Here is a 24,721-nt window from a genome sequence, read left to right on the forward strand (position 1 = left end):
TTATCCAGACCAATTAACATTTTTACATTTTTTAATAGTTACTCTTTATAGTTGAGGTTAGTTGAGGTTAGTCAGTAGTCCAATGTATGTCTCACTTTAACCTCAATGTGTGTGTTTGGTTTCTCAGCACTATATTTATTATCTGTTCTATTAAACAATATCTAATTAATATCAAATAACTCTAACAATCTAAAGGCCACATTTAGTGTGTAATTAAATTACCTCTCTGATGTAAAAATGTCTCTGATGTAAAGTTATATTGAACGAATCCCTGATTAGCTGGAAAAGTAACATGTGATTCACTTATCAATCACTATTTAATTAGTATTTGTACAAGCTGCTGCTTTTAGGCCCTTGTGCAGGTGTGTATCAGAGTGAAAAACACACTCACTGTTTATTGGACTAAAATAAACTCCACTCCACATTAGCACCCTGTATACTGAACCTCATACTGAATACTGAGTGTGTGTTTCATGTACTGAGATGAGAAGCACAGATGATGATGTAGAGTTTATGCAGTGTGGAGTTCAGGAACACTTACTTTCCATCTCTACTGTAATCTCCTCTGTTCTGTCTCCATCAGTGACCTGACACAGGTAATGTCCTAATTCTGACTCTGTACAGTCTCTCAGCTGTAAGGAGACGTTTCCTCTCTCCAGCTTGTGAGTGAACAGACTCACTCTGCCCTCGTAACGTCTCCCCTCTGTCACCTGTCTGTTCTTATAGACACAAACACAGTCTGTCTCCTTAAACCACCGGATCTCCATGTTAACAGCACTGATTTCAGGAGACAGACGACACGAGAGAGTCACAGCAGAGGGGTTATACAACTCTCCACCACTGGGACCAATGAGTTTAAACTCATCTGTGTAGGAAACACACACACACACACACACACACACACACACACACACACACACAGTTAGTTTAATCTTCAATAAATAATACACATAATTTTATCTCTGTAAATGTAACTTACTGCTTGCAGTCGCCATCTTTATCTCTTTCTTTCGGTCGAAACTAATAAAATCCTAAACACACACAGAAAGAGAGAGTCATCCTTTTAAACAACTTAACTCACACAAACACACTGTTAGAAAGCACAATTCCACGGTGTATTTGGAGGATTAGTTTAACAGGTTATTGAGTCGTTGGTGACTAACATGTACTTTAGCATGATGCTAACTCCTCTTACCTTTTCTGTTCCTCATATAAACATATCTGCTGCTTTAGCTGAAGTCTGTCCACATTTCACAGCGGCTCATCTATAAATTCCTCCTGTTTTAAACCGTTATATCAGGAAGTGTATCGGTGCAGTTGTTCTGTTTCCGAGTCCAGAATTACTTTCACTTTCAGCTCCATTACAGAGAGAAAGCCCCGCCCCTTCACCTCTGATAACCCCCCCTCCCCTCTGATAACCCCGCCCCCTGAGCTCAGCACTAATGGTTCTTAATTATGCACATACAGTTGTGTTCAAAATAATAGCAGTGTGTTGAAAAAAGTGAGTAAAGTTCCATATCCATATAATAACTTTTAATTTAAATCACATAAATGCATTGGACTCCCTGCACATTCTATACTGAATCACAACATGAAGAAAAATGTGCTAAATGTATTATTAGTTTAATGTAAGTGAAAAAAAAAAATTAGTCTGTTAAAAAAATCAGCAGTGTGGAGTTCAATTAGAGAAATAAATTATTCTGTGAGAAACAGGAGTCAAACAAGTTCCCCTTATTTTAGGATAAATGCAGAAAAGGTTGTCCTGTGCATCTCTCTCTGAAAATCAGAGTCAAATGGGTCGTTTCAGACATTGTTCAGAAGAACAGCGTACTTTGATTCAAAAGTTGATTAGAGATGGGAAAACATACAAAGAAGTGCAAAAAATGATCGGCTGCTCTTTAATTCTAATATTAAACTCTACATTTGGTACAGACTGGACTCTGGTTTTATATGTGTACGAAGAAGCATAAACACATAAACAAATATCACGTTTAGAAACAGAAGAGCTCCAGACCTCAGATTAAGGAGTAAAAGTGACTCTGTATCTGAGTACAAAACATGTTCAGTGTGTCATTATGAATGTTTATAATGTTTTAGACTGTGAGTTCAGTTCCTGTACATATTTTAATACACTGTGTACAAAATTAAGTATTTTTCTGTATGAACGTAACAGCTGTACATTTTAAAATCTAATCTGTAAATCTACATGTATTATTTATTCTGTGAATTTCTTCTGCATATACTGTATATTTGTTAAGTTTATATCTCTACTCATTAAGTTGATGACTTTAATTTGACTATTTTTGTAGTGTACCTCTGGTATTGCTACATTTAGATCGTCCACAAGGGGGCAGCATCCGCTCATGTATTTTATTTTGATTTATAAATGCCCTGATGCTGAACCCCTTGTGTCATTTATTTCTTCTTTTTGCGACCTAAGTCAAAAAAAAGGGGTGGAACTCAAACCCACAACCTTTAAATATCTTTAAATCCGAGCTCAGAATCCCAAATCCACTGCAGATCCTGTGGAGCGTTTCATTACTGATGCTTTGGCCCTAATATTGAGTAGGTCCCCCTTTTACCACCATAACAGAGATGCACTGTGTGTTCTAAAACCTTTCTATCACAACCAACACTGACCTTTTCAGCAGTTTGATCTACATTAGTGTTTCTATTGGATCAGACTACACGGGCCAGACTTCACTCCCCATGTGGATCAGTGAGCCTCAGCCACCCATAACCCTGTCACCAGTTCACCGGTTTTCCTTTATTGGATCACATTTTATGTGTCCTGACCACTGCAGACCAGAAACATGTTCTGTGTCACAGCATATATACACAATGTTGTCCGCGAAAGAAAGTTGAGTTTCATTTAGGAACATATCTAATGACAAAACTCACAACACGTCTCAGAACATTACTGAGCCACAGTGAGGGTGGTGTTGCTCAGGACCATAAATTTGACTCTTTATTTAACTCTAGATGTTTCTGTAATACACAGTTTATGGAGTTCTAACCTGTTGCAGTGGATTGCGTGGAACCTGATTATTGCTTTTAACGTTTATAAAATGTCAAACTTCCCTAATTAGTGCACAGTATAGTGGATATAGTGGGTGTGGATCATGAATAATTTGTTGTTTCATTAGTGTGGCCTGGTGTTATCATCCACTACACACCTCAATCGTACACAGCTACAAACATCACTCCTAAACATCTGGAGGAAAATCTTTATATTTTAGATAAACAGAGCACAATAGAACATTCCATATTGTTTGTGTTTTTTATTTCTTTTCTATTACAATCTAGAAATGAAACACATATTGTACATGTGAACATTTATACTAGATAAAAAAAGAAAAAGAAAAAATAAATAAAATCCAATACAGTGTGTTGAGGGTCAACAGTAGCTCATCATGCTTAATTAATCTATAATGAATCTCTTTAATGAGTTTTGACTGACAGAAATTAAAACACTCCAGTCGTTTAAATAAAGTGTTAAACTTTAAAACTTGGGAAACACTGATGATCTGAAGAGTTATGAAAGATGAAAATATTTAAACATTATTTAGTCGGTACATGTAATCAAGTCAATTAATATTTTTAAAATTGTAAAAAAAAAAAAAAATAAGCAGTTCAGCAAAACACCTAAACCATGATTTCTAATGAACATAGTCAGGGAAAAAAATGGGGGAAAAAACACTGACAAAATCAATAAATGCTCCACAAAATGAAACTATATACATATATACTCAAGATCTCAAACACATTCATGTTGAGGGTTTGAACCATGACACATGTGATAAAAATCAGTAGTTACATGATGGATGAGTTTGTTGTTATGGTTACAGGATGCTGTTACTGGAGTCGTCTCAGGATCTCAACAAAAACTCAGCAACCTGGCTTGGAATACCCGTCTCTAATCCACTTCTTCAAGGTCTTTCTGAGGATTTTAAACACCAAGCAATAAAGATGATGATGATGTATTATTTCACTGTTTTTGTGTCTCTGATTGAGCATCGTGTCCAGAGCAGGTACCAAGTGGGACAGCAGGTGTGTGTGTGTGTGTGTGTGTGTGTGTGTGTGTGTGTGTGTGCAACTGACATGTTGATGTACATTATATTGACATATAGGGAAACCTGTGTGTGGATTCTTTTACCTAAAACCTGAACAACACTGATGATCTAAACTGAAATTCCCATCAAGAATATTAGAAAACTTTACAACTTCACCTCTGAATATTAATTCAGGATGAATAATGTGTTATCATCAGTTATCATTTTGTGAATAAAGAGAGAGAGAGAGAGAGAGAGAGAGAGAGAGAGAGAGAGAGAAATGACTGCAGGATCAAGGATGTGTATCTTATAGTACAGTGATTTAATCTGAATCGAATACAATATTGAAAAAACAGAAGGCTGATAAATTCAACAATGACATCGTCATCATCATCATCATCATCATCAAAACCCTTTATACTGAAGAAGAAAGTTAGTACTATTATTATATTTCAAACACTTTTTCAAGCCTGGGTGTTAATCAAATCATATCAAAGATAAAGACAGAGACGACTCGTTTGTTTCCCGACTTGGTTACGGTTACAGATTCTCAAGATATAGAAGAGAACTCCTTCAACAGAACATCCTGACTCAGGGTGTTGAGAGAAACGTTCTTCCTCATGTTCAGACTGATGGAGTGCACCAGCTCCTTGAAGAACGCCGTTTCCTTGGGTTGCTCCGAATAGCGCTCGAACTGGTCCAACCCGTCCTGCAGCTTCAGAGTCAGCATGTCGTAGTTGGAGCGCACCACTGTCAGGACCTGGTCTTCTGAAAGCTGTGAGCTGTGGTTCACAGTGGCGTAATTCGATCTTCGAGTTGTTTCTAAAGTTCTTGCCATAGAAACCATTCTTCCAAGGACCTGCAGAAAAGCAATATGAAATCACACTCATTTGCTATAAACACATCCATGGATTTGCTCTAGTAATACAAGTTCTCAGGCAAACAGTAACATTTCTGGTAGAATAATTAAGTACTTGTCCCAGATGTCCAATACAGTTATGGTTAGACATTTACATTTGACATCATGAGTATAAATGTGATGACAATATTAAGCTTGCAGTGAGTTAATTTTTTTTCCAATTGTACAACATACATTTTTAATGCAAAAAATATATTTTTTGTATATATTGCAATTTAATTATTAAAATATACATACACACATGTGGTTGAATGACCCTTAGCAAGCTTTTATTAAAATTAAAAAAATAAATAAAAAAATCTCACCATCAGTCAGAAACTAGTGACAAGGCTAGCATTTGTCCTCTCCAGTGCATGTCCTCCCTGCTTGATGTAACAACCACCAAAACGGAGGTACAACCATGTTTCGTGTCAGAAAGTACACGTGTTCATTCTTAGCAGTGCATGACCTGTATCTCACAACAGTGAGTACTTAACCTAATTCAATCAATTGTCAAACAGGTGTCACCTTTAAATTGTCTATATCTAACATACACTTGTCCTACATGTGGACACACAGCATTGCTGCTCATAGGACAAACAGATGCAGATGAGACAACAGATGGAACATGAACAGCATCCTCAATGTTCCTATAAGTATTAACTCAGCAGGGAAAGTGAATATTGCTGATGTCTCCACACTCACATACACACTGATAGATCGTCTCGAGTCATACAGTCTAAACTGGAATCAGGTTGTTGGTACACTGTAAACCCTAATGTTGTCTTTACTTATACAATCAAGTAATGTTGACTAAACATTACTTAAAATTTTGCATTTTGGACCCATCACTTAAAAATATAGGTTCATTTAACTTTTTTACCATCAAAATGCATAAACTTAAGATTTGAAGTGTTGTGAACTCAAAATCATGATTAATCCTTTGGGGGAAAAAACATTTTTAAAAGGTCAATTTTCACAAATGTGAATGTGGCGTGGGCGGGGCGGCGGCTGACGACCAGCATGCTTTGCGGGGATGTCGGTGTGTTCACCATGTTGGGGAAGGGTGTTTGGGTTAGTGGCTTCGGCCCTGTTTGTGTGTGTGGGCAAGGGTTGACGTGTGAAATGTGCTCTGGTTCATGCTGAGGCTGAATTGGATGGTGGTTCCTGTGTGAATGTACTACTCATGCGTGTCTAATAAAGTACTCCCCAACATTCTTTCTGGTGGAAAATTGTGGCGTTTTGTCAATAAAAAAAATCTAAGCTTAAAAATGCTGTTCATTGTTTTATTTCAGTTCGGTGTGCACAAAGCTTGCAGTCAAATATAAGAACATTGTTTAACAGGTTTAAGTTACATTTTCATGTTGAGTTAACTTAAATATATAAGTACACTTAAAAAACATGTATACCAAGTGAACGCAATTTTTTAAGTACATTAAATAAGTGCTAAGTTTGTTGAACTAAATGATTTAAGTACAGTCTACAAAACCGCCAAGTTAAATAAACTTAAATATGCAAGTTTTGGAAGATTCCATTACTCAATCAAATTAGTCCAATTAACTTATTAGGGTTTTCAGTGTACACTGTTGGGTAACTGCAGTGTCCTCTTATCCAGAGCTGTGAGGGACAAAACACACCATGATTAATTGATGTCAAATTGCAGGGTAAATGTTACATAATTCAAAGAACAAAATAAAATTTTCAGTCAATATTTTGTCTCATAACAGTTAACATTAGCTATGTCATAATGTTATGGCTGATCGGTGTACAGAACTGACAATCCCACATGATTGTTGTCAGCCTTTATAGTTTGAAATGGTTTCACAGACATGCTGATGCATTTCCCCATAGATCATAGTGTAATATAAAGTCACTTCTTTTTTCTACTCTAGGACGCCATGATCCTCATCTTGTCCCATCTGCTCCATTAGGATCCCAAAGTACTGTATGTGTTGATGTAATAAAAACTGAAGACAGGATTTTTCATATAGTACATTTTCTCATCAGCTTTCTGCAAGTTGTGAATGGGTATTATGTTTTTTTTTTTTATTTCATTAACTCAAAAATTTTATATTTTATCTCAGTAACAAAGGGTTTTTTTTTTTGTCATGATGTTAGGTTTAATTAAAAAAAAGTTGTTTCTTTAATTATCTGTTATTTATTTTCATAGAGCATTTTGAAAAATATTGTACATTTATTATTATTATTATTATTATTATTATTATTATGATGATGATGATGATGATGATGATGATGTTGATGATGATGATTTTGATGCATGTCCTCAAGTACCTGGGTGAGCATGGCCATAAAGGGTACATTAGTATTCTTGCACACATTTTTTTAATTTCAAGTGTTTTTTTTTTTTTTTTTCTCCTGTATTTATTATTAATATGACAAAGGATGTTTTATATATATTTAAATTCTAACGTGGTACAAGAGAGACAAACAAAATTGATTGAATTATCTCTGAATTATTTTTACTTTGGTGTTATTTTTTTTTTTCAGGCGTAGTAGTAATAGTAGTAATGGTAGTAATAGTAGTAGTAAATGCAACAAGAGCAATAGTTTAACCTCGAATCTGTCTGTCTGTCTGTCTGTCTGTCTACAGTGGGGAGAAATAAACTTACCCAACTCACTCCATCATCTATTCCGCTTTATTCTGTGTACAGGGTTGTGGGTGGATTGTACACACTCACTGAACACACACACATTTAATCATCACAGGCAATTTGGGAATGGCAATTAACCTAATCTGAATGTCTTTAGACTGTGGGAAACTGGAGCACCCAGAGAAATCCCACCAAGCACGGGGAGAACATGTTAACTTCATGCACATAAAACACGTGGCAGGAATCAAACTCGGACAATGGAGGTGCAAGGCGACAGTTCTAATCACTAAGCCACTATAGCTGGTCCTGATGCATTGCAGCGTTTGGGTCATTTCTCATTCCAGTTACATATTTCTATGAATTGACAGCAATGTTGTTTTTGAGTGTGTGTTGGAGCAGGTGATGGATCCTGATAGAGAGCTGCAGTGTGGAGCAGCTATAAGAGAAAGAGGATGAGCTTTACAGGAATAAGAGTGTTTTAGTGACCCACCAAGCACGGGGAGAACATGCAAACTCCATCCACACAGAGATGGGAATCGAACACAGACCCTGGAGGTGCAAGGGGACAGTGCTAACCACTACACCACCGTGCTGCCTTCACGTTTCTAAACAATACAAATATGTTAAATAAACATATATTAAACTACCATATATCAATAGAGTATTTATAAATGTGTCCTTCATCAGCTGTTCTTTTTTTCTTTTACAAGATTTATTACAATATTACAACATAGAACATCTCAGAAAAAGAAGCAGACGCCAGGAGACCTTAAGCTTAAATCATTAATGTGACACAAGAAAAGGTTCTGGTTATTGTTTCCCCCTGGAAGTTGATTATTTTCGTGTAACAATAAATCTTCAAGTATTTTATCTCACTCAAGTCTCAGCAATTTAACATTGATCTGAGGTATTTATTCATTAAATAATGTACTTGAGCATATATTGATATCTATTTAGGTTTCAACAGCTTTCCAGATGGTTCAATCTCTCTTTCTCTCTCTCTCAGTCTATTATAAGAAATAATACAGTTTAATACATACACTCTAAAAAATAAACCGGGCTGTACTCAGTTTTTTTGGTGAAACATTTTTACACCTAAAAATATTGAGTAAATATAAAAAATATATATATATAAAAAATCATGTAAAATATACTTCATGAATTCAGTGAAGTCAGTAAAAAAATTAAGTAGACCTGAATAACTATATTTAGTACAATGATGTACAAAATTGAGTAACTGTAATGAAAATCAGAAGTTAATGCAAAGTGAAAATGAGTAAAATAATTGAGTAGATATAATTGAAATGGAAGGTAGAAGATACTGAAAATTATACTATTATTTAACAAACAAATGTGCTACATTTACTAACTTTAACTGAATGAAAGAAACAATACACACATTTTCATTTTAATTAAACATTTATTTGCCAAATTTGACAAGACATGAAGTCTAAACTCAACCTGGTTTACTTTGCAAATGACATGTAACAAGATCATAAACAGAGAGCTGGATTTATCTTATTAATAAACAGTCTCAGAAACAATACTTCTGCCACAAGTATTATACAGTTAACATGTGGAAAGTAGACTTTTGTATTAGAATCTAATGAGTCACATTTTACATCTGAAAGATTGCACACCTTCACACTACAGTTTCCTGCAAACTGTGGGATCCATACAAGTGTGTGCAGACCTTCTCAAATCTTAAAGAAGCAATGACAGTCTAAATGAACACAGGACACAAAATATCCATGACCAACAGTACCATGCTTCACTCGGTAATGATCGGAATTCCTTTTGATGATGTGACAAATGCACACAGTTTACACCGCCATCCCATAAGCTGGCACCTAAAAAAGGAACAATAGTATACAAGTACAAGTGTGACTGTTAATATAAAGTCTACCAGACTGGTAAAATAGTACTTCTGTTCAAATAGATACTTTTTGGACTAATAGTCCTGTTGTAATTTCTATCAATGATTTAATGGTTACACATTTAATGCTTCTGTAACATTTAAAAAGTTGACATTTAACTCCAGTTTTATCTATATTGAACTTCTCTTTATTATTGGTGTTGGTGCTGTGAAAGAGATATAGAAAATATATAACATGTTTCACACAAACACACAAAATCAATCAGTTTTAGGTTCTTTTATTTACATATCAGAACATACATAATGTTTCACTTCAGTATTTTAACTTCATATTACTTTCTCCCAATTCTAATTCTGGGAGAAATGTTGTATTTTCATTAAATCTTTATATTTCATAGCTTTAGTTACTAGTACAGTACTTAGCACATTTATTTATAACATCTGCTGCTGCGTGCTCAGTGTTTAATCATGTTAAAAATACTCATATACAGTAACGGATATGCACCTCATTTCTGCTGTTTAAACCTGCTTTGTTCTGCGTTTCAGTTTGTGAGGTGGACTGTTACAAATGCGTTAATTATTTGAACATGTTAGTTTTATATCCTCGCCACATTGGCAGTTGGCTGCGCAAAATCACCGCATTTGGCGGGAGAAATTCAAATATTGCGGCACAACCGCGGTCGGTTACAGCGAGAAACCCGAAGGAAACCCGGACATGCATGCGCTGCTACTCGGTGTTAAATCTCTCCAAGCTAAATCACACTGAACCCCAGGACTGGCCTGTTGCTAGCTATCGTTAGCTCTGGAGCTCGGCTGTGACAGGATTCAGAACAGTAACTCACACCCTATAAAGTTGTGTGTGCAGGCAGACAGAGTCATTATTACAGTAACTTGTGTTAGCTGTTTACTCACCAGGATTTGTAAGGAGTGTTCCAGAATGTTCCAGGTGCTTCATTTTCTATTCTCGCATCCTCACAGCCTTCTTGTCTCTGATGTTACACCAGACTTCCCATGAGCACTTGCACAGGGCAATTTACTCAATTATTTAAGTTTTTGTTGTTAAACATAAAGAATATTGAGTTGGAATAAGTGATTATTGTAGTTCTTAAACTAATCAGTACAATTACTCCATTACCAGATATTTTGATTGAAATGTATAAAAAAATATTAAGTGCAGGTTAAAAATATAATTCAGTTAGTCAAATGCTGATTTTTACTAGTGAAGTAAACTTAAATTATAGTGTAAATTTAAGACAAAATGAATAATTGTTTTTTAAGGCATTTATTTTGATTTGTCTAACTCAAACAATCATGTATGTGACTTTTAGAGATTTTATTAAGGTAACATAACCTTTTTATAACTGTGAAATTTACAAGGCCACAGAATCATTTTTTTACAGAGACCCTAAAGTACGGAGCCCCTAAAGGGACATGGGTGGGGGAAAAAAAAAACTTTGGGAGGAAAAAAAAAAACCCACCATGGCAAAAAAAAAAAAAAAAATGCGAGGCAAAAAAAATATGGGACGCGAGGGGAAAAAAAATACTGGAGAGAGAAAAAAAAACGGGACATGGGGGCGGAGGGAATCGGGATCACGTGGCTTATATGAAAACCGTGGCGAGATCCAAGTACAAATTGGATATCTTTATATTTTAAGCCAAGCTCAAAGTAAAACTCGACAATTCTTTCCATGCCTGTTCAACTCTAAGCCGAGTATTATCCTGCCCGTTTGCTTCTTCTTCCTTTATTTTTTAGCGGTTGGCAGCTAGTTTTGGGGCGCATTACTGCCACTCACTGGACTGGCAGGGTAATGCGCCCCTTTCGGGACAAGGATCAAGCTTCTAGGAGCATTGCTGCCACCTGATGGACTAAATCGGCAACGCTGAAGAGTCAAGTTTTGCGAGATCTCGCGAACCTTTTGCGAGATCTCGCAAAACTTTTGCGAGATCTCGCGAACTTTTCGAAAAAAAAAATTCCTAGCTTAATTTTTTGCTTAGATTTTTTTTTTGTTGCCTTGCATTTTTTTTTACCTTGCTTGTTTTTTTTGCCTTGCATTTTCTTTTTTTTGTCTAGCATTTAAATTTTTTTTTGCCTTGCATTTTTTTTTTGTCTAGCATTTTTTTTTTTTTTTTGCCAAGGTGGATTTTTTTTCCCCTCTAAAGTTTTTTTTCCCACCCATGTCCCTTTAGGGTCTCCGTACTAAAGGGACATGGGTGGGAAAAAAAAACTTTAGATGGAAAAAAAAAATCCACCTTGGCAAAAAAAAAAAATGCTAGACAAAAAAAAAAATGCGAGGCAAAAAAAATTTTAAATGCTAGACAAAAAAAAGAAAATGCAAGGCAAAAAAAAAACAAGCAAGGTAAAAAAAAATGCAAGGCCAAAAAAAAAAAAAATTGCAAGGCAACAAAAAAAAAATTCTAAGCAAAAAAAAAAAAAATTAAGCTAGGAAATTTTTTTTTCGAAAAGTTCGCAAAAGGTTCGCGAGATCTCGCAAAACTTGACTCTTCAGCGTTGCCGATTTAGTCCATCAGGTGGCAGCAATGCTCCTAAAAGCTTGATCCTTGCCCCGAAAGGGGCGCATTACCCTGCCAGTCCAGTGAGTGGCAGTAATGCGCCCCAAAACTAGCTGCCAACCGCTAAAAAATAAAGGAAGAAGAAGCAAACGGGCACGATAATACTCGGTTTAGAGTTAAACAGGCATGGAAAGAATTGTCGAGTTTTACTTTGAGCTTGGCTTAAAATATAAAGATATCCAATTTGTACTTGGATCTCGCCACGGTTTTCATATAAGCCTAAGACATCTTAAGCGAGTTCTACAAGAAAGGGGACTAGTCCGACGGAAAAACTACTCCGACTTGGGGGATCTAATTAACTTCATCCGTGAGCAGCTGTTGCACTCTGGACAGCTTCATGGATACCGATGGATGTACGCAAAATGCAGATTACATGGATTGCGTGTAAGAAAAGAGGACGTGCGTTTGATTTTGAAAGAACTTGATCCAGCAGGAGTGGCAGTAAGACGGTCAAGACGTCTTAGAAGGCGCAACTACTTTTCCAAAGGGCCCAACTTTATCTGGCATTTAGATTCATACGACAAGCTTAAACCCTTTGGTATATGCATTAATGGATGCATTGACGGCTTCTCCAGAAAAATAATATGGCTTAATGCCTACATCACCAGCAGTGACCCAAGACTGATCGGAGGTTATTACATTGAAGCGGTGCAGCGTTTGACGGGCTGTCCAAGAGTACTAAGGGGTGATCTTGGAACCGAAAATACTAATGTTAGAGACTTTCAGCGTGTCCTACGTATTAATCCCCCAGATGAAACCCTGGACAGTTATCTAGAAGGAGCCAGCACGGCAAATCAAAGAATAGAAAACTGGTGGGGATTTTTGCGCAAGGAATGCATGGAGTTTTGGATATGTTTGTTTGTAAATCTTAGAGACAACGGACTCTTTGATGGAGGATTTCTGGACAAAAGTCTGCTTCAGTTTTGCTGCTTGGGAATCATTCAAGTGAGTTAATATGTTATGATAATATGCATGAGACATCATACGCTGTCGAATCGAATTAAGAAGACAAGTTTGTAGCATTTTTTTTGTTTCTCATGTATCTTAGTTAATGTGCTGCACTTTGGCTGGACTTGTTTTGTGTTTATTTGATCCCACCTTATTGATAAGACGTATTCTTTTTATTTTACTTATTATTATTATTTTATTATTTTTTTCTCATGTTTTTGTGCTTACTACTGTGATTTGTCATTACATTTTCTGTTATGGTTCTGCAGATATTCGTACATCCCAGTTGAGTTATCTGGAGGTTGAATCATGGCAACAGCACTACTTTTGTTGCCCTGAAACCTCACTTTTCATGCAAGTAGGTTCTTCTGTCTAATAAGTTGGTTATTTATCCCAAATAGGCCTAGATCTTCCAGGGTCATTTTGCACCTGGCCTATGCTGGGTAGGTGGACAATAGAGGAGGTGAGAGTAGTTGACAGTCATTAAGATTTAACAGTCTTATAATTTGTCTCACCTCTCCACAAAGGGGTTGCTAGGTGCTGCACCTCTAGTGGATGTGGGAAAATGTTAAACTTCCTGGGGTTCGGTGATGGACATGGATAGATACTTGGTGTCTTCCCTGGTAAACGTAACTAACTAACTAATGTTAGTTTCGCCATGGAAGACACGGTTCTCATAGAGTACAGAAAGAAGCAGTACCTGCTGTTTGACTCCCACCAGCCAACACAACACAAATGACATGTACCTTTTTGGTGTTAAGAGAAAGAACACATCCATTCTGAGGTATAAATTCCTTTCCTTAGAAGATGTGAAGGCCTCAAAGAATCTGTCTCCATCATTCACCACAGGAAGATTAAGATCAGTTCACACATCCACTACAGCGAGTAGTAAGCAGGCTTGTAAAAGATTATAATATTGTTCCATCTTAAAAACTCTTCCCTAGTTGTCCAGCCTATTCAGGGCAGGTAAGAAACTGCTCTTAATTTCATTTAGTCGATGCCCTTTTCCAGACCGACTTATTTATCTCAATTTTTTTTTTGTCATTGTACGTCTGAGCAGTTAAGATTTAAAGACCTTACTCCAGGGTCCATCAGTGGCAATTTGAACCCGGAACCATAGTTAAATGCATTAACCGCTGAGCTACCCCTGACTGAATAGTCTATTTGGGCTTCCTAACCAATTTTAACCAGACCAAAACTTCCTAGGTGGTTAGCTAAAATGTTCTGAATTACACAAAGTAGTCTAGTTGCCATGACCCAACCTTCTGACACAGGTATATAGTGTATTTGTCTTTGGATTCTATTGGTTTGGATGGTAACTTTGTGCTAATAGACAAAACTAAATTACATATTTAAAATATTAATAATTTAATGTTTTTTACAGGATGAGCTGGACGATACTGTCAGGGTATGGGATGCGCACACCATCAGGCCTTCTCGCAACCCGAATGTCCCCAGTGGTCAGCCAAACGTCATGTACTCACTGCCTGAACTCTATGGAACAAGAGACTTCCTTGCACCAGCAGAAAACGACCAGTTTGAGCTGTGCAAGAATGAGTGCATCTTTCGACGTCCCATACCATGTGATGAAGATGTTTATGAACTGTGTAATATTATTATGGCTGAAAGTAATCTTAATCTTCCAACAGACTCTTATCAAGCTATAAACCTTTATCTTCTGCTTAGAGAAAAGATCACTGCATCCTTGTAAACTCCCATATGAAAAGAAGCCACAATGACACACCGTAATCAGAGTTTAAGCCAATGCAAATTGAACACCTTTAATTAACAATGTTATTGAAATAAATCAAGTTTTGGTAAATAAAATTTCTAGATTTTGTAAAGCAGGACGTGTGTGTGTTTTATTTTATTTTATTATGAACAGGCAAAAGGCAGCATTGTCTTTATTCAGTTAAAATACTAAAACATAAACCTAACCTGCTTACTGTCATAAGTGTCAGTCAACTTTCCTAAAAATGGTGTAATAGAAAAGTGCACAATAATTGGTTCTCTGTTTCTTGTAACCTGTAAAAGCTGAAAACTGCTTTAAGTACAAATAAATGTTTAAACAGCTTTCACAAACAAAGAACGAAAATGAACAGACAGAACATGTCTTTATACAAAAATGAACTTAAAGTATGTCAGCAGTAGTGAAAGAACATACTTTATAAGTTGTCACGTATCAAGTTTAAATAATGTCCATTGTCAAGTAGTTACTAGACAGAATGTTATCAAACTCTGTACGAAACTCTGGGTAAGAGCTATAAGTGTAAGACACTTCAAGGGTAGCTCCACAGGTGTGAGCAACAGGCCGTCGGCTGAGGCCAGACTCTGCATTAAAACATACATTAATTTTGTCAACACACATGACCGAAGACCCTGTGCAAAAACGCAGAAACTGTTCTGCTTTTTTTTGGTCTGCGTTCCGAACATAACGCTGAAGATGGTTGAAGGTTGCCTGCTCTTGCTGAGTAAGCATTTCCTTGGTAGTTTGAAGCAGCTGTGACACTTTTTTGCCAGTAGCCTTTTTCATTTCATATAAAGACAGCACACTTTTTTTGTCAGACAAGTTTAGCTGTACACATGACATGGCCTTGGAGAAGCAATCTACTATATATTTAGGTTCTTGCAGTATGGCTTTATGAGCCATTGTTTGGATGGCAGATTCCATATTATCTTTTGGAGGAAGGCATTGGGAACCCATCCTTGTAAAAAGGTCAAGTAAGTCTTCCTCATCACTTTCCTCCAGTGTGCCCTGTAAAGCCCTTTCAATAATGACTCGCTCATTAGAAGAGAGGTAGTTGAGGAAAGAGGACAACAGAACATGCACATCAACTGCATCAATTCCATGAATAGATGCCAATATGAAAGACTTTGAAAGCCTTATTGGTAGTACACCATGGTCTAGAAAACCTTTGGCCCAAATCCTTCCCACTGCCTGCCATTCATCCTCAGAGAAATCTGGCCTCAATCTTGGAACACGTTCTTCTTCACCTTCACACTGTTCAAGGAACTGCTCCCAGAATGCAGTGTAAATATCTCTTGAAACTCCAGAATCATCAATGGCCTTTTCGTTAACAAATTCCATTTTTAAAGTACACTGCAATATGTTTGGGTCCAAGTAAGCAACTATGAGATCTTTTAAAATGGTAATCCTATGAACTGACACATAATGCACAGCTCTTGAATTTGCCAAGTCATCATTGGTGGTTGAAGAGTTGCTATAGTTTTCTGATTCGGAAGCAAAATCTCCAGGAAGTATTTCACTGTTGGACTGAAATAAAAAGGAAAAAAAAAATTAAGAGTTTGGCATATCAGTTCAAACTAAAAAGACAATGTGTACTGTAAAGTGGTAGTCATCAGCTAACAAATATTTAAATAACCATTAAAGGATAACTTGAGTTATTAGCAGGCTGTGAATGTAATTCTTATATTGATTAAGATCATTCAAAACATATCACAACACTGATGAACATACAGTATATGATGTTAACAGCTACAACATGGTTAAGGAACGTGACTGTCTTACTGGCAAATAAGTTGTATGGTTGTGCTTTAGACGTATGTTTATTTTATTAGTAAATAGGTTAATGACAAGTGATTGAAGCTATTGTTAAAGTTGTTTGTTTACAACATGTTCATATCCAAACAGCCTATGACTAGAAGAAGTGACAGGAGACTCGGGCATAGTGCCTGAAAATATCTCTGGACCTTACACTGTAGGCTAATGAAATTAAAAACACAAGCTTTCTTAGCATGTATGTTTCTTTACCTGCAAACTTGTTTCCACTCTCTCATGTGGTGATTTGGCAGACAGTAGAGGTTCTTCATAAGATAAGGTTGTTGGAACAGGTTCATTCACCTCTTCATTGTCCATGAACAACTGAGAACATACACAAATATTGCTGAAATAAATTTCATAATGCAAAGCAGAGTCAACAATTACACACATACATGGAGTAAAAACAAAATTAAAGAACCATAGAGTGGGTCTTGAGCCTATCTCTATGCAGTGTGTTTTAATTAAATTTTTTCACTAATCCAATTTTTTTATTCATTCATGACGTTTAAGTATCATCTTATTTAAATATTCTACATCTTAACTCACAAAACACCTTTGATTACATTCGTTCCTTTGGATTTATGCATCTGTACAGCAAGTATCTTGTGTAAATACAATCAACTGTATTTATATTGTTAACATTAAAGTTTTCCTTAGGATGAAAATGTGTCAGATAATACAGTATTTTTGCAAACTTGACTTGACTTCATTACCTCAGTGACATCATCAGCATTGTCTAAACACAGGTTTATCACAATTACATCTTCAACTTCTGTCCTTTCGTGTTCTTCATTTTCAGGATCCCATAACAGTGTATCTCCTTCATCACCAGTACAAGGTTTTGGATTTGATGTTGCATCATCTGTGTTAGTATTCTGGATTGCCAAAGCACTCGATTCATTGGGTGATTCAGGGCTCCATCGTTTTAAATTTTTTGATGTATGTTCTTGGAGTTCTAGATCCTGACGAAAAAAAATACAAATACACATACTGTACATACATATATTTTGTATATACCCAAAGTACTGTGCAAAAGGCACCATATCTTTGGTAGAAGTTGTTGTTTATCATGCCTGCATTAGTGCCTGCAATTTTAACAAAACCACTCAATATTTCCAAACATAACTTAAGAATGAACTAAAAACATACAAATAACAACATTACAGAAGTATATTTGCATGACTGTAAAGAAAGCAACATATTACATAATAGAATGACAGAAAAAAAACATATTGTAGGCTCCTGGGTTTTGCATGAAAATGCAAAGGAGAAAGTTTGAGTTAATAAAAACTCTGGCATATTCTCTGGTGTGCTCAGTAAAACATCCAACTGCACAAATCTATATCTAATGCTACAGATTATTTTCCAGCAAAGATTTTCACACCAAATATAATTTTTTTTAAAGATTGTTTACTTTATTACTCTTCAGTGTTTGTAGTGGAAATGATTTCAAAGGCATCTTTGCGTATGTCATTTTCTGTATGTACCCAAAATTTGCTCAGTACTGTAAGTAAAATGGCTGTGGGGTTTTACTCCACATACTGGAAAATATGAGTTCTGGTAAGTTTGTCACACTCACTCCTTTTAATTATCATGAAAAATCCAGGATAATATATTTATTTTTCATGTAAAAACATGTCTGTCATGTAATTTGTTGCTTATATTAAAGGCATGTAAATATTTGTCTGTAATGCTATTAATTAATTTTCAAATTATGTTTAGAAATATTTATAGGTTTTGAACATAATGAAGAAACAATAAACATACACTATATTGCCAAAAATATTCGCTCGCCTGCCTTCACATACATATGAACTTAAGTAACATCCAATTCTTGATCCATAGGTTTTAATATGATGTTTATTATTATAGTGTATATAACATTTGTACTGTAGTTATGCCTAAGACTTTTTACAGTTTTATATATTTGTGTGTGTGTGTGTGTGTGTGTGTGTGTGTGTGTGTGTGTGTGTGTGTGTGTGTGTGTGTGCCACACACCTCTTCAATGGTGGCATTTTTTGATAAAGCCTCCTTTTCCAGTACATCCCAGGAATCACTGTCAGAGCTGTATTCTTCAATATCACCTCCAGATCCAGTTTGATTAGATGAGTCTGTATCTCTGGTGCAGATGTAAAACCTCAAAAGTTTTAATTTTGTTTGTTCATAAAGAAGGCCAACAGTGTCACCCAAGGAAATAGGGTTTCTTTTAAAGTCACAAACATGAAAATTAAAATCTTCTGCAGATCCCTTGGTTGAGAGGCCATTTGGAAAAAATAGGTCCTTTCCCATTGCCAGTATCTCTTCCACTGTTGTGCTTTTTTTCACACTGACATGTCTTGTTCCACCACCATTTCTGGTCCTCACTTGTTGGTATCCTTTGCTACAAAAATTAAGCCAACCAATTTCAATCTTCCTGGTGGTTTTCTCAGCATGATGATTTTTGGGCCGTGACAAAAAACTCCCCTGCCTAGGATTTAAAGAGGACTTTGAACGCAACATTCGAGGCGTTGATCCTAGTTTTCTGGTTTCAATTTTATCCCTCACTCTTTGCAACACAGCCTCTTGGTTTGTGTTTGGTTGTGTTTGATGACAGAATGACACAACTGCCACTCGGTCACCATAACATTTGAGGTAGTTTGCCATTTGCTCATCTTTCATAACAGACAAAACAGACTTGTCAATCTGTAAAGATAAATTATAAGGTATACACATCTGATTATGTCTCACTAACATGATGTCATGTAAAAGTGATGAAAATAAAACACTGTACATATTATACAGTATATTACAAAAGGTACAACCAAACAATGGAAAAAAACCTTACAATAAATCGTAATTTTGTAAAATAGAAACACTTTGTGAACAAGGTGTTTATTAAACTTGCCAATTTTAAGATGGTAATATGAGGATGTACTGTGCTGTATTGCACATTGTGAGCATATCTTATGGCATTCTCTGAAAGGAAATGGGAATATAGTACTGTAATCTAGGAATAATGTTGGAACACAAACAATATACATCACTGTAAGCAATGTCATCAGAAATTGTAATAAAAAAAACTGTTGACTTTTTTTTCCCCAGTTTGCATCTTGTCACAATTTCTGATGGCATTGCTTACAGTGATGTATATTGTTTCGTTTCTACATTTTTTCTACATTACAGTTTATCTGCTGTTTAGTTTGACAACAGGTCTTCTATACAGCCGTATCAAAGCAGTAACCATAACTTTACTGTAATTATAAATAATAAATAGTATTAAACGTTTTCTTAAAAAGTGGATAACAGAGTCTTGTGGACAAACACTTGTGCTTATAACTTCTAATACATTTGACCGTACCTTGTCCTGTTTCATGAGCAATATGGTTTCCTGGGGTATTCCTCTTGACCTCAGGAATATTTCTAGGTCCCCCTCCATTGCAGACAGTGAATAGCGCTAAAGGTACTTCAACACACCTGTGGGCTAAATGCACGGACGTATTGCATGTGTCTTTTCTGTATTTTGGAAGACTGACGCGGATATATGAGTCACGTGATCCCGATTCCCTCCGCCCCCATGTCCCGTTTTTTTTTCTTCCTATGTCCCGTTTTTTTTCTCTCTCCAGTATTTTTTTCCCCTCGCGTCTCATATTTTTTTTGCCTCGCTTTTTTTTTTTTTTTGCCATGGTGGTTTTTATTTTTTGCCTCGCGTTTTTTTTTTTTTTTTTTTGCCATGGTGGATTTTTTTTCTTTCTCCAAATTTTATTTTTTTACCCCACCCATGTCCCTTTAGGGGCTCCGTATTTTTTAGAGTGTAACTTAGAAATAATCTGTACTAAAGACCAAAGATTTTTATTGCAATTTTTATGACTTTAACGTTTTAAAATTTTAAGTTATGATGTCAATTGTGTGTTTATCAGTTACAGTATTATGCAAAAGTTTAGGCACCCATTGATAAATAACAGATTTCTGTGATTTTTTTATTTCCTCTTGGAAATGGAAAAAAAATGCACAAAATTTTCAGCAAATATTAGTGCATAATTACTTTTTATGTCATAAATTGAACAGAGATAAAAAAAAAAAATAAAAAAAATGTTGTGGCACTGTTCAACAGTGTGGGCACCCTACATAATCAGTACTTATGAACACATCCTCTGGCAAATATCACAGTTTGCAAATGATTTTTATAGCCAGCTAAAAGTCTTTCAATTCTTGTACTTGGGATTTTAAGATTCCAGAATTTGCTGGTGTTTAGTGGAATTCAAACATGCCTTTGCATGTTGCATACTTCTCTTCAGCTTCCATGAAGGTCTTGTGGAACGATACGCCACCACTCCTGAGTCTGCTAAATCTTCATGCACAACAAAATCTGTTATTTATCAAGGGGTGCCTAAACTTTTACATAAGACTGTATATATAAAAATTTATTTAGCATGCAGATTTTTGTGGTAATACAGTACCAGTTTCCTTAACACAGATTTTCACCACTGCCACTATTGTGTATGTAACTGTTCTGTGAGTTTGAAGTAATTTCAGTAGTAAAATTCCTCACAATTTACACAATCCATCATCATCTTCAAACTACTGTAGCGTGCCTGTGACAGTGTAAGAAGTAATGTCTCCTCTAATGATAAACACTTTGGCTTGTGATTTCTATGATTACAGTTCAAACTGTAGAAAATAATCAATTATATTATAACCATATTAGAATGAGAGCATTACAGTAAACATGTAAACAGTGATTAGTGCTGCAGTCACAAAAACACACTTTCTGAACAATCAGAACAGAGAATTCACCAGCACTGTGACATTAAATATTTATACATCACTTAGTTTTAGTCCACTAATCTGATTGCTTAAGCAGAGTTTCAGGAGAGCTGACTGTCACACAGGGTTGCCAAATAACTAAAATACAGGACAAAGGATGGAAGGAGGTTGTTTTTTATTATTTATTTAGTTGTAAATTAATTTTACACTTTTATTTGAAATTTCATGAGAAGTTTTTAACCCAGTTTGACTTAAACGCCCCTCGTGTTTTATATTCTCACTCTATATCACAGTATATGTACAGTACATGAGCTGTTTGCATGTGTTCTTATGAATAAAATAGTCAGTATTATTTATTTGTATTCCCTAACATTCTGCAGTAAATATAATCACTAATCACAGTGTATCTATCAATAATCACAGATTGATTTGTCTGATTACAGACATTTACAGGATTTGAGATTTGCTGTAATTTTTGCTCTGAATGTTCTAACAGTGTCTGTAGTGTGTACGGCACCCTGACTCCAAACTCCCCTTAATATTAAACTCATACAGAGATAACAGCTGCATACCTTTATCCTTTCTCTATTTCTTTCTTCACTTTTTGTACACTGGGTACCTAATCACTTTGACCTTTTTATTTATATATTTATTTTAATTCATTAAGCATCTGGACATTTCACACTCCCAAGTAAGGGTCAGGACTAAACCATTTCCTATTTCCTGGTGTGTGTAGACTAGTAATATATTATTCTTATTGATTTTACACAGAACAGAAGAATTAAATATGCATGTAAAATTGTACAGTACAGTAAATATTCACAGTGTTATAAATGATCTGTGGTTTATTCAGTGGCATTTCGTAGTGAGTGATTTTACTAATTGTGGTGCTGTATAAAGTTCAAATGTGTGCTTTTCCCCTGCCCCTCCTGGAATCAACCTGAGGTGAAGTCCACTAACCCCCACCCTCTTCACCTCGTACTTCTGAGTGAGAAAGTCTTCCAGTCAGTCTCCTGCCTCGACCACAAACTAGAATCAGCTTTGTTAAGATTCTTGTTCTCCTTAAAGGTGAGGTGGCTTCTGAAAAGAACCCAGTTTAAGTAAAGTGTATATAATTACCAATATAACCTTTCCACAAACAAACATACTGGTCTTTATTTATTGAATATAATTTGTGCAGCCATGCATTTCCAAACAATTAGATAGATTCTTGTTATTAAGATCTGGGTTATGTGTGTGTGTGTGTGTGTGTGTGTGTGTGTGTGTGTGTGTGTGTGACACTTCCCCACGTGCAATTATTAATTAACGGAGGGCTGTTGCACATTTAATGTGTATTTTATTCTGAAAAATAAAAATGAAACTTTTCAGTAGTGACACTCGTGGTTTACACACATAGGTGCGTTCGACTTAATGCGGCGCTGCACAGACCGATCGGCGGCTGTCTTGAAGTACTGTAGTGCATGCTGGTTAAAAATTTTGTCTGACTTGAACCGGCGCCGACGCCACGTGACGTTCACGTGTGGCATCAAAGTAATGCGAGAGCGTTTCGAGAACAGCCGGCTTGCTCAGCCAGTGCAGCATTTCAGGAGCGACTGGACCAGGCTGTGATGATGTCACAGATTCTCATGATTGGCCACATTCACCACATGACGATGATCACCAGTGTTTCGTGCTTCAATCCATATAATTGCTTAACAAATCAATTTGTATGCCTTTTCGTTAATAGTTTACGATCTTTTGACTGCAGTACATTTTTTTCTCTTAAATTATTTATATTAGATTTGTGCATAAGTTTAATGTACTTTTTCCATACAGACCACTTATAGTATTCAGCTGCATATTTAAGTCATATTTTTTATGGAATAACTAAAATGTCGCAGACATTTAATGTAATGTGGTCAACATTGATTGATGCTGAAATCTGTAGTTGCTGCTTCACTTGCATGTGCTGCATTGTGCTAGTGTGCATTGTCAGTTTAAAAATACAACATTCAGATCACTTTTATACACTGGTATAAATTATAATAAAGACAAATACATTGTGCTTGTGCATCTGTGATTTTTCTCGGTGGTTTGTCTAATCTGCCCTTAGCTAACTGAAGGTAAGAGTTAAATGTAAAAAAAAAATACATACCACAAAACACAACATAACTACAAAATTATACCACATAACTACAATCTAAATCAAACTACAAAAAAACACAGCCTAATTCCTTATAATGTGCAGGTCATTCATGTTCAATGTTTTTAGTTTACTAAAACTTGTTTATGCCATAAATATCACATACATTCTAAACCACAACAATTACAAACAGACAACCACTTAAATCAGACAAATTGAAATCTGTTAAGTGTTATTGCATTAATTAGTTTTTATTAGACATAATGAGTCACACACCTTGAGTATAGTCCCATGGTCTCTCACTTCGCATATATAAAGACCATGCATTACCAAGTGCAAGAAAAAACAAAATGAATAATATAACAGTGAATGTGAAGGACAGCAAAGGAAGAACCTTTACTCTTAAGGTTTCCAAGGAAATTGCAGAAAGAATGAAAACTGGTAAGTAAATGGAAAAACTGGAATAAATACAAGTTAACAATGATTTGTGTGATAGTTTTGAGTATTTCCTCAGATGCAAAGTTCCTCTCTGATGTCATGGCAAAAGTTACAGCCGTTGACACAAAACAAGGTAAACACTTGTGATGAACAAACACATACTGGACACATAAGTGATAACTAAATTTTCAGCTTTCTCTCTAAACAGCTCCTATCAGCGATCTAGCTTGTGCTGCAGTGTTTCCCCCACCGCCTTCTCTATGTCCCTCTACCTCCACTGAGTCACCTGTACCCCTAAATCTCAGTTTTGTGAAACCACCAACCAGCCAGTGCTCTGTGCAACAGACACCCATTAGCCAGGACCTGCCGACTACCACCCTAAAAACCGATGTAGTGGGTGGTAACCCTTTAGAAGCCAGAAACCCATCCTCCGTCCAGATAGACCGCCCTGAATCACAAGGTATAGCACCTACAGTAAGACTGGAAAAAAGGTGCATGTGTTTGCAGTGGTAAAAAACTTCTTTTTTTCTTTTGGACCTTACAAAAACTTATCAGCAACTCTACTTCCGCAACAAAAGTGCTTTTTATAAAAAGCTACAAACTACTTTTTCACAAAAAGGACACACCTTGTCAAGTGAAAAAATTAGAAAAAAGTTAACCAACATGTTAACTACTTACAAAAGAGTTAAGGATCACCGCCGTGCAACTGGGGAGGGAAAGCAAACCTGGGAGTACTACACAGTAAGTCTAAGACTGCACTGTATAAGATCATTTTGCATCTTATTACAAAGTCAGTTTCGTATTACATTGTGCTTTTTCTGCAGCAAGTGGATGAGCTATTTGGGTCCTCTGGGATAAGAACTGCACCACCTGAAACTATCTGCTCTACTTCTCTATGT

General features: G+C 36.0%; 2 protein-coding genes across 2 annotated transcripts; one reads left to right on the plus strand and one right to left on the minus strand.

The window, feature by feature from the left end:
- Positions 1-11,947: 11,947 nt before the first annotated feature.
- LOC128512069 (uncharacterized) lies at positions 11,948-15,041 on the plus strand. Its single transcript, XM_053485199.1, has 2 exons — positions 11,948-12,954; positions 14,342-15,041. The coding sequence occupies exons 1-2, from the start codon at positions 12,136-12,138 to the stop codon at positions 14,666-14,668; spliced, it is 1,146 nt and encodes a 381-aa protein (XP_053341174.1). The 5' UTR covers positions 11,948-12,135; the 3' UTR covers positions 14,669-15,041.
- A 104-nt stretch (positions 15,042-15,145) lies between these two features.
- LOC128512612 (uncharacterized) lies at positions 15,146-20,097 on the minus strand. Its single transcript, XM_053485965.1, has 5 exons — positions 19,857-20,097; positions 18,518-19,201; positions 17,233-17,481; positions 16,730-16,840; positions 15,146-16,231 (listed from the first exon to the last, which is right to left on the minus strand). The coding sequence occupies exons 1-5, from the start codon at positions 19,932-19,934 to the stop codon at positions 15,146-15,148; spliced, it is 2,208 nt and encodes a 735-aa protein (XP_053341940.1). The 5' UTR covers positions 19,935-20,097.
- Between the last annotated feature and the right edge of the window lie 4,624 nt (positions 20,098-24,721).

The sequence above is a fragment of the Clarias gariepinus genome, chromosome 24, assembly GCF_024256425.1.
Source record: "Clarias gariepinus isolate MV-2021 ecotype Netherlands chromosome 24, CGAR_prim_01v2, whole genome shotgun sequence".
Taxonomy (NCBI): Eukaryota; Metazoa; Chordata; class Actinopteri; order Siluriformes; family Clariidae; genus Clarias; species Clarias gariepinus.

Bases quoted from the DNA above. Each gene is read 5' to 3' on its own strand.
- LOC128512069 (XM_053485199.1), top strand. From the start codon at position 12,136: ATGGAAAGAATTGTCGAGTTTTACTTTGAGCTTGGCTTAAAATATAAA. The intron at 12,955-14,341 runs GTGAGTTAATAT...TGTTTTTTACAG, and splicing joins GCTGCTTGGGAATCATTCAA to GATGAGCTGGACGATACTGT.
- LOC128512612 (XM_053485965.1), bottom strand. From the start codon at position 19,934: ATGGAGGGGGACCTAGAAATATTCCTGAGGTCAAGAGGAATACCCCAG. The intron at 19,202-19,856 runs GTACGGTCAAAT...TTATCTTTACAG, and splicing joins TGCTCATGAAACAGGACAAG to ATTGACAAGTCTGTTTTGTC. The intron at 16,232-16,729 runs GTAAAGAAACAT...TTTTTATTTCAG, and splicing joins GAGTGGAAACAAGTTTGCAG to TCCAACAGTGAAATACTTCC.